General features: G+C 38.0%; 1 protein-coding gene across 5 annotated transcripts in view; it reads right to left on the reverse strand.

The window, feature by feature from the left end:
- LOC113064176 (RNA binding protein fox-1 homolog 3-like) overlaps window positions 1-17,852 on the reverse strand; it is a 293,847-nt gene that overhangs the window by 136,220 nt on the left and 139,775 nt on the right. For all 5 annotated transcript variants that reach the window (XM_026234795.1, XM_026234798.1, XM_026234797.1 and 2 more), the window contains exon 3: window positions 4,966-5,087. In XM_026234795.1, the coding sequence (XP_026090580.1) occupies window positions 4,966-5,087 (122 nt within the window). The remainder of the gene's footprint in view (window positions 1-4,965; window positions 5,088-17,852) is intronic.

Here is a 17,852-nt window from a genome sequence, read left to right on the forward strand (position 1 = left end):
GTGTGTATGGGGGGGGGGGGGGGGGGGTTACGCTGCCATTTAACATCTCAGCTGTCTCAGCATTTTCAAACCCACACTGCCAACAGGCAGCTACAGCTATCCTAAATATGAAACTCTGTGCTGTAGCTCGTTCATAATTTAATTTGAATACTAATTTGGCTTTATTTTGTTTAGGTTTATTTTGATTAGAATAAAGCATGTCAGGAGGGATGCTGTGTGAGACATTTCATGTTTTTCATTGTGCTTTGGAATTTTTATTGGTGCAGCAAATCATTGCAAGAGTTCTGATAAGATAAGGGGTAGATCATTATCTATACACTATCTATCTACTATCGTTGTGCATATAAATGTAATTAGAAGCTTTATTTTTTAAAAGTTCTGCCCTAAAGAAGCTGCATCAATGATACTGAAGGATATTCCACAAGACTAAATATTTAATTTACACACACACGCACGCACGCACACACACACACACACACACACACACACACACACACACACACACACACACACAAATCATGTTAAAAAGATTGCATACCTTTGACAATATACAATATTGAGCAAAAAGTGTGAAAAAGAACAAAAGTGTAGAAACTTTTAAACAGGATAATTAATGTAATTTCAGTTATTAGTCTTGTGTTGAATATATGTAAATATCTTTTATTAAATAGTTTAATAAGTACAGAATTTCATTTTCTTTTTTTGCAATTTTTACGTTTGCTTCTTTTTTCCACAAGGGCTATGTAGACTTATGAGCAGGGCTGTAATCTATAAACATGTGAACCTCAATCAGTTTCTTTTTCTTACGGAGTCTTCACAGTGAAGCAAGAAAAGAATCTTAAATTGCATTAAAGAAACTGTCTTATCAAATCCTGAAGTCTATTTCAAGTCAGTATCATAAATAAGTCAAAAAAGAGATGACTGATCTGTATGGTTCTCTGTTTTTTAACAATATGAAGAGGGTGGAAAAAAAATAATTTAGGAGCTTGAGCAGGTTTGAGCATCAATACAATCCTTTAAAAACGTCTTAAAGTTAAAGTCACTAGCAACTGCAAATGATCTTGGGGGAGGGGTGGGGGCATAGTGATATAGTAAGTGATATAGTATGGATATAGTGAGACAGGCTAGTTGTTACATTTTACATACTCAGTAATTATCAATGTAGGTTTATTTTCTATAAAGACACAACATATTTGCTAACTAAATGAGAAAACACACATAAACATGCAAATTTGGGTAATTGGACTTCTGACTCAAAACCCTATATTTACTGAAAGTTGGTGTGACAACTAGCCTCAGTCTCCCCTACTGTTGTTGTTCTTCTTGTAATATTTCTGTCCACTCCATTGCTATTCTGTTGCCTCTCAGTGCTTCTCTCTCTCTCTCTCTCTCTCTCTCTCTCCATTCCTTCAATGGCACTATCTTCACTGTTTTTCCCCAGCATGCAGAGGGTGCTGCTTGTTTGGGTTAAGCACTCAGAGGACGCCTGGCCCTGGGGACGTCATTTTTCCATTACAGAGACAAGAAACCTTTTCTCTCAAATGAAGAATGAGGGAAAAAGTCAGAGCCCTGAATTGGTTATGCTCCTTGTCGGGTTCTCTTACTCTGCCGACTCGCGATTCGTTTAGTCAATATTTAATGCCGGTGTTGTGCAGTACACTTGTCTGTTGGTCCAATCCATGGGTTTGATCTCCATGTCTCGCCTGATCTTTCTCCAGGCTTATGGGCTTGCGCCGAGATATGATGCTGAGTCTAAAAATGTGGCACAAGCTTGTTAACGGTTACACACTTTGCTCTGATGTGGTGCAAGGAAAGAGAAGGACAGATAGACAGAGGAATAAAGAAAAACAATCCAGATCCATTACATGCATTCAGCACAACTGCTCAATTTATCCGCACACAATCATGCACATCTCACCCTGCCTGCAGCAACTAATGCCCTCTTCGCCCCACCTGTGTATAGATGTCAAGCGGCGTGAAGTGTAAAGGTGGTATTTTTCTTCTTTAAGCAGGGCAGATGGGCAAGGTTTAGTCTGAGCAGGTCCAGGCTGAGCCAGTGGCCAAGCCAGACTGTCTTAATTAGGAGCTGGCTGCTGCCAACGGCAGGTGAACACATCTGGGATGCCATATTGGCCGCAAGCGCAGCAGGTCTTAGAAATAGTGCAAGCCTTGTAATATTCAATGGGAGCAGAAACGAGTGATTCCCCCTTTTTTTAACCCCCATACTACAACCCAAAAGTGAGCAGCAATACATCTACATGCCACAAAAGAGTCAAGCTTCCACGCTGCGTGTGCCTGCCAGATATTAAAAGTCTCTGTCTTTGGAGGTTTGCGTTCGTTCTGTGTGCTGCCAAGGCCCAAACAGCACCAGAGTGCTATCAATTACACACATTCTGCTGAAAAGCTGAAATTAAGCTCTGAGCGCAGTCCGACAGGATTCAGCAGTATGTGTGCATCTGTGCAATGGCGATTGGACGTTCAAGTTTCCTTTGTCCCCTGTACCTGCCCTCCACGGCCTTTGTTTGGAAAGAAGATGACACAATCACAGCGTGTCGCACTTAAAGCACCTTATAATGAAGTTGAGTCCTCCCTTCTGCGCACACACACACACACATATATTATCAGGCATATTCGCCCCACTGAGCTATACCTTCCTCATCAGTGCTTTACTCAACATCATCATTTCTGCCTCTATAAACTCAATGGAGCTGCATGCCCCTCTCCTTCTCTCTCAAAGCACTCCCTTCCAATTACCGTGCCAGTTCATTTATTCATTAACCCCACAAAGAAAATTGAGGGAGACTTAATTCAAAAACAACCGCCCTCCATTTCTCTCCATCTGGTGGGGAGGCTCGATTCTCCAAACACGTTCAAGTGACTTAATCTAGTTAAGGTGCAGTTTAGCATCTGCAGTGGAGTTGGTGGGGGATTGAGGAACGGATTGGCATGCAAGTCCATTTTCAATAAAAGCACATTCCAATGACCAAACCGGTAGCGGAAGTGACATGCATGGATGTATGGACTGATCAAAAAACAAGCAGATAAAAGTCAAGGTACTTTTGTGCTTGATTACAGAGGCATTGACTAATTTACTTAATTTGTCAAAAAGGAATGTGGTTTGGAACTGAGGCAGAACTCATTTATAGTGATTTGAGAGGTAGCATGCTGATGCACTTAAACGCTAAATGTGCTTTAGCTATTTGAAGCATTGTATTTCCAAATGCCATTAGCAAAATTTCTTATCTCCAAAAATGGAGAGTAAAATTAAAGTTTGGGAAAAGTAAAAGTTGGAAAATGTAATTGCTTTGAGCCTTCCAGCTACGGCAACCAACATTCAATCTAAATTAAGTAAATACTGTAAAGCCAAATTAGGCAATGGACTATAAATGATTTACTACTTAAATAAATTCAACAAAAAAAGCAATCTTCTCTATCTGTGCTGCATAAAGCCAGTAGAATTTAGAATGGAGTTCTAACATAGTCATATTCACAAGCATAAAAGACAAATGGGTCACACTTTATTTTAAGGTCCAATTCTTGCTATTAACAAACCATTAACTACGACTTTTGCTTCAATAAACTGCTAATTTGCTGCTTATTAATAGTTAGTAAGGTAGTTGTTGAGTTTAGGTATTAGGTAGGATTAGGTATGTAGAATATGGTAATTTAAAATAAATGCTTTATAAGTGTTAAGAAACAGCCAATATGTTAATTATAAGCATGCTAATAAGCAACTAGTTAATAGAGAGAATTGGTCCCTATACTAAAGTGTTACCGACAAATGGGACTTTACTGTAATACTTGTATTCAAATTAAATTTAATGAAACGATTAGGATTTATATCTTGATAGCAAAACAGTTCATTCATTTAGTAATTATACATGGCTACTTATAAATGTCTCTCAAAGTTTCTGCCCACAGAACAGAATAGTGCACCATCATACGAGTAAGGGCTAGAAGGGCTGTGATAACTAGCAAAACCCCTGACCCCTTAAGAACTGAAGTTTCCAGATGTGCGAAACACCTTAAAATTCAACAGAGCTGAGATTCAAACTAGCAGATTTAACAATCTCATATTGTCAATTAATATTTCTTGTAAAGTCAAGCAGTATTTATATTAATGTGTGGGAAAGAACTGTGTGGAATGTGTGCAAGCTTGTTTGTTTGCCATAAATTTAAGACAACCATAAACAATTATGGTAATATTAATATATGGGAAAAAAAATTCACATTCTGACCTGAATCAAATGATGTTAAATTCTCCCAGTAGACAACAGTTGAACTACATCCCAATTCTGAGGATAGAGTTTTTGTTTGAAACACGTCTACACGCTCAATTGGCAAAGCAACGAAAAACAAGTTCCCTTAGAGATTTATACTTCTGATCCTTCAAATCCTTTTTTATTTTAATCGAGTACAAGGCAGTGAATTGCTCCAGCTCTGCCTCCTCCCTGTCCTTCCCTTCCTGTATGCTAATATTGTTTGACATATTTCGGAATAAGATGGAGTATCAATATTGATCAATTCCAAATAGATAGAGGCACTGACATGCGCTAAGATTACAGTTTAATTAAAACTTGAGTAGCCAACTAATATTCAGTTCTTAAACAGACACATCATATGCCAATGCATTATCTACGCATTTGGATCTTGCATCACTGAGGAAGAAGGCAGACAGGGAAATCAACAAGGAGAACATGACATGCGGCTGCAAGATCATCCCCATTCCCTTTCTACTGCTGTTCTCTGTGTTTGGGCATTGCTGTCAGAGCAGAAGCTAAAATAAACCTAGCCACAATGGTCTGTATAAAAAATGGATACCACCAGCTCAAGTCTTGCCCAGCCAAAACACAAGTGATGTCAAATTCCACCTGCCAGCAGGATATCCTGAGGTGGCACAGGGAGCAGAGAGGCAGCACCAGCCATGCCACCAATCTGGAAAACACAAAGAAGGCATCCACTTACCAGTCTTGTGACAAGGGGCACCCCGAAATGCCAGAAGTGATCGTTCAGTAGCCCACTATACACTACGTTTCCAAAGAGAGCAATGCTTCCTGTTTTACACAGCCCGTTTCCTGGTTTAGTTTCTGCAGAAGGAGAAAATACAATTAAGGAATATTTGGAACAGATTAAATAGCAATATATGGAAAATAATGGAAATAGGATGTAAGAAGAAAGAAATAAAGAAAGAAAGAAAGAAAGAAAGAAAAAGAAAGAAAGAAAGAAAGAAAGAAAGAAAGAAAATTAAATATGGAGAAAAAGTCAAGAGAGTGGAAGGAAAAAAGGAAGGAAGGAAAAAAATAAAAAACAAAAGGAAGAATGGAAAGGAGGGAGGAAGTAAAACAAAGGGATTATTAAAGGAGGGAAAACAATACAACGCTGGAAAGAAGGACAGAATAACAAAGAAAGGAAGTAAAAATTAAAGGCTATGGAAAGGAAGGAATAAAAAGCAACAGGATAAGGTAAGGAAAACAATGAAAGGAAGGAAGGAAGGAAAGTGAAATAAAGAAGGAAGCATGGGAGGGAGAAAGAAAAACAAGGCAATTAAGAAATAAAAGAAAAATGAAAGATTGAATGAAGGATGGAAGGAAAGAAAGATGAGGAAAAAAGTACGAAGGAAGGAGAGGAGGATTTAAGGAACAAAGGGGAAAAAAATCAAGTGAATGGAAAGAAATAAATAAGGATGGACGGAGGAGAAAAAAAGAATTATTCCAAATGGGAAAGACAAATATTTCTTTGACAATGTCAATATGTCACATCCATAAGTCATCAGTCTGTGTGTGAGAGGCACAATGAGAACAATGATCAACAGTGGCGTCACTTCTGCTTACACAGCAAAGCAAACTAACAGCTGAATTCAACCTCCTTTGGGTAACACACATACTCACAATGATCAGTACTCACAAAGACAAAAATAAACACACACACACACACACACCCACCCCATATACTGTACCACCAGTTCAGCTTAAAAAAATCCCCATTCCCCCAGTCTGAATGCGGACCCAGAGAGGTGCATGCGAAGATTGCGATATGTATTAAATTATTCCCTATAAATGCCAAGTACAGCAAAAATATGCATTATGCCTCAAAACAATAGTGAAGCGCATATTGTGGAGTGCACCACAGCAAGCCATGCATTCATTATTGAAAAACAAAAAGTAAAAAGGCCCATTAAAATGTCACTTGTGCTCTTTGTGGCTGTGGCGACACATGAGTTTTAGTGTTATAAATGGGCCTTGCGTTATTGTTTATGGTGGCTGCTAGCCGCAGGCTACCCGGCGGTGACTGTAAAGTCCACGGATCACACACCATGAGCCTCCGATGCCGCTCCCTCCCTCTCTATACATCACCCCATGAATATTCATGCTACAGGGCCTTGCTCCAGCCAATCGATCACAACTATAACGCATTTATATCCATGATACATGTGGCTGATTTTTTTGGTGTCTAGGAATAAAAAGATATGGCCTAATTAGCAATAAAACAGCCGCTTCGCCATAGATTTGGAGGCCGAATGGCGCTCCTGCTCTTTTCGCAGGTGATGTAATTCAGACAGTGGCGCGTTGCATCACAGGAACATGTCGTAAGGTGAGACTCGAGGCGGGGAGGGATGGCTGTCATAGCATTTGAGGCTTCCCTGCTGTCTGCTGGCACCGGTTGAAGCTCCTTTGGCATTCGTGGGCATGTTTCTCTCTATGCCTCACCTGTGATTAATTATTGACGGTGAGATGAGGATGCGGTAAAGTAAAGCTGCACTGACATGCTACACTGCAGATACATTACAACAACCCCACAGGCTGCTTCACTATCTCTTCACTGTCTTTTTTTCTTCCTTTTCCCTGGTTTTCCCTCATGCGCTTTGTTTTTAAAGCCCTCTTCTCTCTCTCTCTCTCTCTCTCTCTCTCTGACAACCTTTCTTAACTCTCTGTATCTCACTCTGCCCTGCAGTTTGGCAAATTTGACAAGAGCTTTAAAAACTGAGCGAAATGTCAAAGTTGTCATAAACAGTGTGTGAGAGGGAGTCTTTTTGGTTTGATAAGGAGGCAATAAGAGTTTGATTTAAGGCAGAAAAGAGTGTCATCACATCTATATCTGCCATCTGAATATCTCCGTCCAGGGTTCGTCGGTGCGTCGCTGTGCACTCATTCAAATGAATGGAGGAGTTTAGGTTGAAATTGAGACTGTATTATCTCGCATTTCTCTGCAAGGATGACAATAAGTGCCGTAAAAGGTCCCTGCTTGATCTGTGGGGAAGCACCTGGCTTTGAATCTCAAGTGCAATGTGAGAGTGGAGGATTCTAGGACCATGATAACAGGATAATAAGGAAAGAAACATAAATAGAAAGCTCTATAAATGTGGAAATAAATCACTTTGCAATGGCTTTAACTGGAAAACAGATGCTCTTGTATGTATTGCATTAAAAAAAAAAAAACACGAACAAATGATAGACCTCTTTTTCTCATAACCGACTTTTCAAGTTCACACAGGTATCATGGCACAGTAAACATAGGTGCGTTCTCATATTCCACAAACATTTGGGCAAAATATTGTCTAATATTTTAATTCATTTTAATCCTTATTTGAAAAATCTCAATTTGATTGGTTAAAATCCAAAGATGAGATCCAATAAGTTCCAGTGTTTATTCTAGCCAGTGATTCCTGCACCACTTTTCACTGGTGATGCAACTCACCCCACTGTTAAATATACTGTACAATTCAGAGGCAAGAGAATTGATATTTAATATGTGTATGGAATGTAAATTGTAAGTGAAATGAATACTTCAGTCATCAGTAGGCGGAGACAACTGATTGAGTGCATCGGTGAATCATTAATTCAACCGTTTTGTTCAAATCGCTGATTCTGTGTCTTGCTGTATAAGAGCACACACATCAAATGCATCTTCATGTATTTTTCTAAATATCAGCACAGCTATAATTATTTTTTAATCTTTCTGCTATCCTTAAAAATGTCATGTTTAATTCAATGTGTTACTTGCCATTTATATGTCCTTTTTTGTTTCAAAGTAAATCCTATTTTTTTTCCAAGGTTTGCAAAAGAAATTCAATGCAAGCTTATTTTAATTGTCAATTTTCTTTGGTTAAATAAACAGTATTGTAACACCATAGTTTGGGCCCCTTTTGTTCATTTTAAAAATGTATATTTTAATGTAGCAAATGAAAATTTTCCATTTATAACTGACAGCAATAGCTGAAAGAGGAATGTTCATATTATCAAAATGGACATTAGAACTACAAATTAACAAAATAACAGAAAATGTACCAAATACTGAAGATCCAATAACATTTAACCACCAGAATGTGTCCAAATATCTATATATGTATTGTTTTAGAATTCAAAACAATGTTTTGCTTGAGAAGTGTGCTTGCAGTATCTTTCTCTAAAACGGATGACATGGTTTGACATTTTGCTGTGTAATGCACTGACATTCATACATTTTTAAATGTGGTCCAAGTGCCCAAATAAGTTACGGGGCAACTGTATCAAAATAACTACCTACAACCCTGCAAAATATATCAAATCTTCCTCTTGTTATTGCCAAGTGAGCAACAGGGATGACATAATGTCTGCCTTCCTCCGGCTGAAAGCTTCCTCCCACAAGCCCTCTGGCTCTGGTACTGGGCATCCTGTCCTGGGCCTGTGCTTCCATTAGCCACACTGACCCGGATCTGTTCTGGCATCGCTCTGATACTAGACCAGTGGACATGACCCTTCCTCTCAGCAGGGCAGCTCTGTCAGGACCACTGTCCAACCCAAACACACCAGCCACACCAGCCTGTCCATATGGCAGTCTCACCCTGCCTGTTTCTGGGCCAGAGCCTGATTCACAAGGGCTGGAGAAAAAGAAGTCCTCTTCTTCCAGAGCCCTCTCCAGGGCATCTCAATGCCTCTCCAAACGATGTATTCATTACCCCTCCTGCATCCCAGGGGATGCTCAAAAGCCTTGTTTCAGAGCAGGGAGTGTGGCTGTGTCTGTTTAAACACTGCTCCAGTCCTACTTAATCATGTGCAGTTGGAGGGGCAGTCCGTGCCGGCGCTCTGATTAATACAGCATGAAGCTATGGCGGCAGACATAGCTTCAAGGGACGTGAAGCATTAATAACTGTATGCTGCCACTGTTTCTGCTGCTACCTCCGCCTTCCTGAATTCTAGAGAGACCATGAGTACAAACACAAACAAATACCAACTCAATAGGTGTCATGTAGCCGGGATGCTGTAAATATCATCATGGGAACACTGGCCCAGAGATTCATCTCTGGTAATTGGATTAGGTATTTTTTATTTATTTTATTGATGCAATTTGTCAATCAGACTAATCATTATAGTTTGTGGTTCATAGGTTCACAATAGTGAAATATCATGGTCATAATCATTGTCAACCTCATTATCACCAATAAAGACATATTTTCATAATTTACAGTGGGGTCTTGTGATGGAAATTAAACTATAAACTTTACTGTATATTGACTTCTATAGTGATTTTTCGTATTATGTTTTCAATGTTTTGTCTGCTAAAATAAAGGGGATGGTCCGACTACTTAAAATTATATAAAAAAAAAATTATTTTAAAAAATTATGAATAATTTTAATATATTAATACATATTATTTAATTAAATGAAATCTGACAATGAAAATCTAACTGAAATTATTATTATTTTTTTTTTTGCTCTTCAAAAAAAGACTATTGTTTTTATTAAAGAAGATACTGTTCTTGAAACTTCTTGAATCACAAAATTAATTATGGTTAATTAATTAAGCTATTCTGGCACACTTTCCGATTAATAATAATAATAATAATAATAATAATAATAATAATAATAATAATAATAACTATCACAATAATTAAATGACTTCTATTTAATATTAACTACACTGTAAAAAAAAAAAAATCCAGCAATTTTATGGTGCAATGTTCAAAATACAGGTAAAACACCTGTAAACACACACACACACACACATACAGTATTTATACTGTACATATATATATATATATATATATATATATATATATATACAACACATTTTGGCCTATTTTTACAGTTTTTACAGTGTATATATATTTAGATACAGAATATTATGTTGGACAGCGGAGAAATGATGTTGAGAACCATTGATATACACATTTATTTATGTGTTCATTATTTAAAGGAATTCATTGCTTTAAAAGAGCACTGAGAAAAAAAAAACATGGAAAATCAAATGATTGTTCCACGGCACAGAGCTAATATAATGCTGGTAGTCTGGATGTATGTACATTGAGATTTTGACTCATCTGTATTAAATCCAGCAAAGGCGGGGGAGAGACTTTTTGCACTTGAGAGCACTATTGACGAGAACACTAAATAAATACAATGTCATCAGCCGAGCACTAAGTATGCTGAGGTCTCCAACCTGAAATTAAAAATCAACCAGAAGGCAATATTGATGGAACAGGGGAAGTGATAGAATCGAGCAAAATGAGCTTTTGAAACTTTCTCCCTGCCATAGTTGGGAGATGACTGCGTGTGGGGGGGGGGTGCTATTTTGCCGCATGATAAAAAATGACTCGCGCCCACTGCTCGTTTCTTTGTTTCCACCCTTTTGCTTTACGATTCTCCCATGTGTCGAGTTTCGCAATGGTATGGTCTGGCATAATTTATTAAAATATGAGTAAATCAATTGTTGTTGTCCTCATTGATTACTTTGAAATCATAAAAGAGCCATGACAAGAAATGCAGAGTAATACAATTTAATTAAACTGCATATCCTCCCCCTGTGCAGCCGCCTGATTAAAGCGGCAGTCAAATAAAACAGCATTTAATTGGCATACAACTCAGAAGCTGTTTGCATGTTTATTTAACTTTGTGGAGTATTAATAAAAAATTAAAACCCTAATTGGCCTAACTTGTGCAGGCAAGAGCAAGCTCCTGGCTCCACTTCCCCCAACAGTTTAATGGACTGTGACTGAAAAATAATCCCAGGCTAGTTTAATATTTCTGCAGTCATATTTGATGAAAATCCCTGCTTCCATTGGCCAAGAGCCACACATTAAAAAGCAATCATGGATACCTGGGCCTGCTGGTGAGAATCCCCAATGGAACGGACCACTTGGAGCGGCCTGGCAGAGAGAACTGTCCCAGCAGGGGGAAGACGAGGATCATTAGCGTTTTGCATATCTCCAGTGTCCCATTCCGCAGGTTCATCCCCAACCGGCGCCCCCCCAAAAAAAAAAAAAACTTCAGAGCCCCATGTCATCCCACTGGCATGCTACCAGAGACAGCTGGAAAGCCCCCTCCCACATAATAATAATAATAATAATAATAATACATTTTATTTATAAAGCACTTTACATTTTAAAGAAAATCTCAAAGTGCTACAATAAAAAAAAAAAAAAAAAAAAAAAAAAAAAAAGCTTTAAACATTAAAAAACTTTTTAAAAAGATACGTTTTTAAGTCCTTTTTAAAACCATTTGTCTTTTGTGGAGCCCTCAAGGGTTCAGGAAGAGCATTCCAGAGCCGAGGGGCCGCGGCACAGAAGGCTCTGTCCCCAATTGTACGAGACTTAGTCTTAGGGGGACGGAGCCGGTGGGTATTTGTGGAGCGGAGGGAACGTACTGAAGTCTGTGGAGTTAGGAGTTCTTGAAGGTAACTGGGGGCATTGCCATGGATGCACTGATGTGTGAGAAGGGAGACTTTATACTCAATCCGGGCAGAAATGGGAAGCCAATGCAAAGATCGAAGAATTGGTGTGATGTGTTCATATTTACGCACTCTCCTCAGGATCCGAGCGGCACTGTTTTGTATGTGCTGGAGTTTCTGGATGCTCTTGCTAGGAATCCCGATGAGAAGAGCGTTACAATAGTCCAATCTTGAGGAGACAAATGCGTGAATGAGTTTCTCAGCATCATGTAGGGTAAGTGTGGGGCGGAGTCTGGCTATATTCCTGAGGTGGAGAAAAGATGTTTTACAAAGATGTTTAATGTGCGCCTCAAAGGTTAAATGAAGATCAAACTTGACACCAAGATTGGTGACTAATGATGATAGGGGAATATCCTGGCCAGAGAATGTAATGCAGGTTATGGAAGATGATCTGATCTGATGAGGGGAACCAATGAGGATAGCTTCTGTCTTTGAACTATTCAGCTGGAGAAAATTATGAGTCATCCATGCCCTTATTTCCTCCAAACAGGCAGTGACTGTTGATAAAATTGTTGATGAAGTTGATGAATGAGTGTCAGTTTTGATGTATAATTGTGTATCATCAGCGTAACAATGGAATGAAATTCCCAAACGACTGATGACTTTACCGAGGGGTAACATGTAAAGAATGAACAAAATAGGTCCAAGAACTGAGCCCTGTGGAACCCCGCAATCAACAGCGTGTAAACGTGACCTAGAGCTTCCCATGGCCACAAATTCAGATCTATCTGTGAGATATGACTCAAACCAGCGCAGGACGGTGTTATTGAGACCAATAGAGTGGTGCAGCCGTTTAAGAAGTATACCGTGGTCAACGGTGTCAAAAGCTGCAGAGAGGTCCAAGAGGACAAGGAGTGATGGTGAACCCGCATCAGCTGTCATTAGCAGGTCATTTGTCACTCTCACTAAGGCTGTTTCTGTGCTGTGGGCGGAACGAAAGCCAGACTGAAACTTTTCAAAAAGGTTGTTGTACTTGAGGTGATCGTGAAGGTGCCTGGCAACTACTTTCTCCAAAACCTTTGAAAGGAATGGTAAGTTGGATATCGGCCTATAATTAGCAAGAGTTTGAGGGTCCAGGGTAGGTTTCTTGAGTAGTGGTCTGATTATAGCCGTTTTTAGAACAAAAGGTACATGACCAGACTGAATTGATTGGTTTATTATCATAGTGATAAAAGGACTGATAACAGAAATATTTGCTTTCACCAGAGCTGTAGGGAAGGGATCAAGGGCACAGGTAGAGGATCTCATCCCCTTGATGATGTCCTCAACCTCTGGTTGAGTAACTTCTGGGAAGCAGCAAAGTAACCTCAAACCGGACTGCTGATCGGCAGTTGGAAAAGATGAGGGAGATGAAACAGAAAAAGAGGAACGAATTTTAGCAATTTTGGTTCTAAAAAAGGTCATAAAATCATTACATTTTTCTTCTGTAGCTCCTGTAAGAGGAGCACTTTGGGGTTTAAGGAGATGATTTATGGTGGCAAACAATTGTTTGGAATTGCCAGGACTATTCTGAATAATATTTGAATAATACTGTGACCGTGCTTCTTTGATTGACTTCAGATAGGCTTTTTGATGGTCCCGAAAGGCCAGCTTATGAACAGTTAGTTCAGAAGAGTTGTACCGCCGTTCAAGGGCACGTCCAGCTGCCTTCATTTTTCGCAGGTCACTTGTGAACCAGGGAGCTGAACGGGAAAACGTAATTGTCCTAACTTTGACGGGTGCATGGAAATCCAAAATGCGGCTCAATGTCTGATTATAAAATTCCACAGATTCAGTGACTGATGAAATATTTGAAGAAAGGAGATGTTGAAGGCTTAAGGTCATGTTTTCTGTGTTAATCTTTTTCAAATTTCTAAAACGTATTTCACGTTTAGGCTTCATGTAGGAAGACGGAAAGGACAGCTCCATGGAGATGACCTTATGGTCAGATACACCCAGATCATATACAAATGGTGCGCTTAAAAGGGCTGACTCAGCAATGACCAAATCAAGAATATTCCCCTTGATGTGAGTGGGGACATCAACATATTGTCTGAGATTTAAGCAGTCCAGTAATTGCAAAAATTCTATAGCAAGATGACAAGTAGGATTGTTAACATGAATGTTAAAATCCCCGAGTATTATTATATTGGAGGAGGTTGCACAGATAGTTGAAAGAAAATTGTACAACTCTGAAATGAAGTTTAAGGTTGATTTGGGTGGCCGGTAAATTAATAGTACTGTCATAGGAAATGGAGGCTTACAATTAAATGCCAGACATTCAAAAAAGGACAGCTCGGGGATGTCCAAAAGGGACAAATCCAAGTGACTGCGGTAGATGACAGCCAAGCCACCACCACGGCCGGAGCTACGAGCTTTTTGAAGATAACAGTAGCTAGGAGGGCAAGTCTCATTTAAAACAGAAAGAGACATATGCTCTCTCTCTCTCTTTTTCTCGCACTTGCTTCACACACAGACCACCGAAATAAGTGCTGCTTTGATCAGTGACCAAACATCTCAAACGAGCAATGCAAATGTCCAGCCCATTGAGACCCTGCTATTGCATTTTTAGTTTTCATTCCGGAATTACACCAAAAGCCTATATATGATTTTGAATGGGTAAATAATAATAATAATAATAGTAATAAAAAAACTATATATATATATATATATATATATATATATATATATATATATATATATATATATATATATATATATATATAACAAGTATCTTCTATAGCTTCTGAAGAGCAGTAAAAAAATAAAATAAATATATAAATAAATAAATTTAAATTTACGTTTTTTTAAATAAGAAAAATCTTCATTCTGTTCAAAAGTTTACACTTAATTGCATTATTTTTTTATACACACACAATATAAATATAAATTTAAACATAACAAATTTAATCATATATGAATATTCATCCTAAATATACTTTTTGTTAACTAAAGATAATTCAAGTATGCTTATATTATTATTATTATTATTATTATTATTATTATTATTAACATATAAAAATTATTGTAAAATTATTAAATTATTATTATTAAAATTACTTCTACTTTTTTTTGGTGACAGACCAATAATAGAATAATGAATATTTTTTTTTCTTTTTTTTTTTCTCAAGGACACACCTAGAAACCACATTTTCAGGCCTCTGCCACTTTTTTAAGCAAGAACACACAACATCAGCATACAACAATTCAAACAGACACATCCACACAGCTGAAACGGATGGATACAGAGAAAAAGAGACATATTTCTGACAGCCCTACTGTATCGCTCCCCAACAATCATTCAAAAGCATCAAAAAGCACCTTCCCATGCAGACTTTATTCATTTATATTGTATAGCAAGAGCTGCAACTTGATTTCGATGGAAAGAAAACACCAAGAAAGAAATAAAGCAAGCTGCAAGTGTAGTCTGCATACTGCTGAGGACTCTTTCCTCCTTGCCGCTCTTTCTTGATCTGCTCTGTTTTGTCACCCACAGCTGCCAGAAGATTCCCAGGAGTCAAGAGTCACAGAGGCTTCGAGTTCAAACTCCTCTGTCAGTTTTCATTAACTGTCTGTGTGTGTGTGTGTGTGTGTGTGTGTGTGTGAGAGAGAGAGAATTCTGAGGATGACAGTAACTGAGAAATGTTGCAAGGTGATGAAAGCACATACTGAATCTAATGGCTACTGGCTGGAATAGGGATGTAAATAGTGTGTGACAATATAATCACAATGGTAACGATAAGCACTAAACTCAGTTTAGATTGCATTTTTAAAACTATTGTGCAGCTCATTGTGCATTAAAATAAAATAACAGTTGCAAAACTTCTACAAATATAGACATAAAATCTAAAATGGCCAATTAACCTGTTAACTGTCACTCACGTTTTTGAAGATAGACTTGAATGTGCATGATACAAACCTAAATTTTTATATTTCATGACGGAAAACATTTTGTAACATGATTTTGATGTGCCATTTACATGGTAATGCAATGTCTGATTTTAAAATGGGCTTTGAAGGATGAATTTTGAGATTTTATGTTTTCAAGTGATATATAACTTCTGATGATTTCTAAAATGTGATAGAGAAAAAGGCAACGAGGAAGTCTTTTTTTTAAACAAAGGTCAAAGCTCCTTTTGTAATGTAGATTTCTGAGGGTGCACTCTTGTCATAAATTGATCTATTACTTTTCCTACATAATATTTAACAAAAAATATTGGTATAATATATATTTGGGAGTCTTAGACCTTTCCAACGATATATAGTTTGTCAAGATTAGATTAAATTTGATTGTAATATAGTATAGTCAACGTAGGCGTCCCGTATACGGGACGGGGTGACATTTAACAGGTTAAAGCAAATAATTTTTATTTAAAGCAAATAAAAAGCTTTTTATGCAAGTTTAAAATATTCTTCTTTATTGACTTCTAAAACCATTCACTATGGAGTAGCATAGAGTTTGCCTGGGTTTTTTTAGATTAAATGGTGCTTATCTGATTTTTAGTACATAATGGATAAAAGTGGTTTCTTATTGAATCTTATGATTATTATTTTACAATCAGTGGTTTACTAGCTTTGCGTTAGGACCCAGGTTTTACTTTGAATTATTTTTTTTAAAAAAAAAATTCATTGGGGGGGGGGGGGGTTGGGGGGGGGGGGTTAGATCTTCCCCCCAGGAACTCCCTCTTTTGATTAATTTATTTCATCATTGCTGAATAAAATAATCTATTCGTTTTATATTAAAATAAAAACCTTACTGACACCAACATTTCAACAGTAGATTACATATATACCATCACATTTATCATAAATTACACCATCTTACTCATTTATCATTGTCTTCCCCCCATCCTCTCTACAACCAGAGCTGACCTGCCACCAGTTGAGAACCACTGCTATATGTTTTAATGCATTGATTTTGAAAACATGATAAACACACACACATATAAACAGTCACATTCAGAGTCTTTAATGGAGGAAGTGCCTTTCAATGTGTGTGAGTGAATATGGCCATGCATGTGTGTGCTTGTGTGTAAGTCACAAATATTGTGATCCCTTTGCTAGCCTCAGGATACCTTGTATTGGAAAATCCAGCACAGGAGGTCTAATTGAGGAGCTTGGGGAGAGGGTCTATTAAAGATCAAAGCTGATTGATTGGGCCTGACCTGACAACCTGTGTTCTCCTGTGAACTGACCACATGGAGCCATTCCCTTAACAAAACCAGGGTCAGGAAGGACCAACACACACACACACACACACACACACACACACACACTCTCTCTCTCTCTCTCGCTCTCTTTCTCTCTCACTCTGAAGACAAACGCACAAACATTCAAAGATAAAAATAAGTGATCTTTAGATCTTTAATATGTCTGGAAATCGTGCCAGAGTTGGAGGCTTTGGCAAATTAAATGACTGTGACACATCCTGACTGGCATCACAAAGGGAATTCAACGTTACATCTCAGTATCATCCCAGTAAAAAAAAAAAAAAAAAAAAAAAAAAAAAATCACTACAATTCATGCAGGCTTAAAATCAGCCAATGACAGGGAATGTGTTTGATGTTTCAGGCCCAGAAAACTCTAAACAAATAAATCAACGTGATCTGCCAAAAAAGTTAATCAAACCCATAAACAGCAGCGGTGGGTGAAAATAAACAACTATTCAAAGCATATCTATCTATCTATCTATCTATCTATCTATCTATCTATCTATCTATCTATCTATCTATCTATCTATCTATCTATCTATCCATCCATTCATCCATGCAACTTTTTCCACCTCAATTCATATTCAGTTTAAATTAAGGAATTGAACTGGATTTTAAAAGGCATTCTCAATTCAATTCTGAATGGTGCAACACCCTTACTTTGATTGGCTGTTCTTCGTAAGTGTATTTTATTTTATAGGACAAATGTCTTGACAAGGACTCCTGGAGGACCTTGATAATGCAACTCATTACCTGGTGCCACAAGTGACTGAAAGCTCTCAAGAAAGGGTTAAGGTTGTTTTCATTACATTATACAACAAGGACCAAACCGTTTGGAAGGGAAAGATACTGGGATATTTGTTAGGCGGTACACAGGTCACTGTAGTGAGTTTATAATTTATGACCACCATCTCTGTAACGGGGTGGTGTTGGCGCAGTGGATAAGACACATTCCTTTGG

Source organism: Carassius auratus, chromosome 46 (genome assembly GCF_003368295.1).
Source record: "Carassius auratus strain Wakin chromosome 46, ASM336829v1, whole genome shotgun sequence".
Classification (NCBI taxonomy): Eukaryota; Metazoa; Chordata; class Actinopteri; order Cypriniformes; family Cyprinidae; genus Carassius; species Carassius auratus.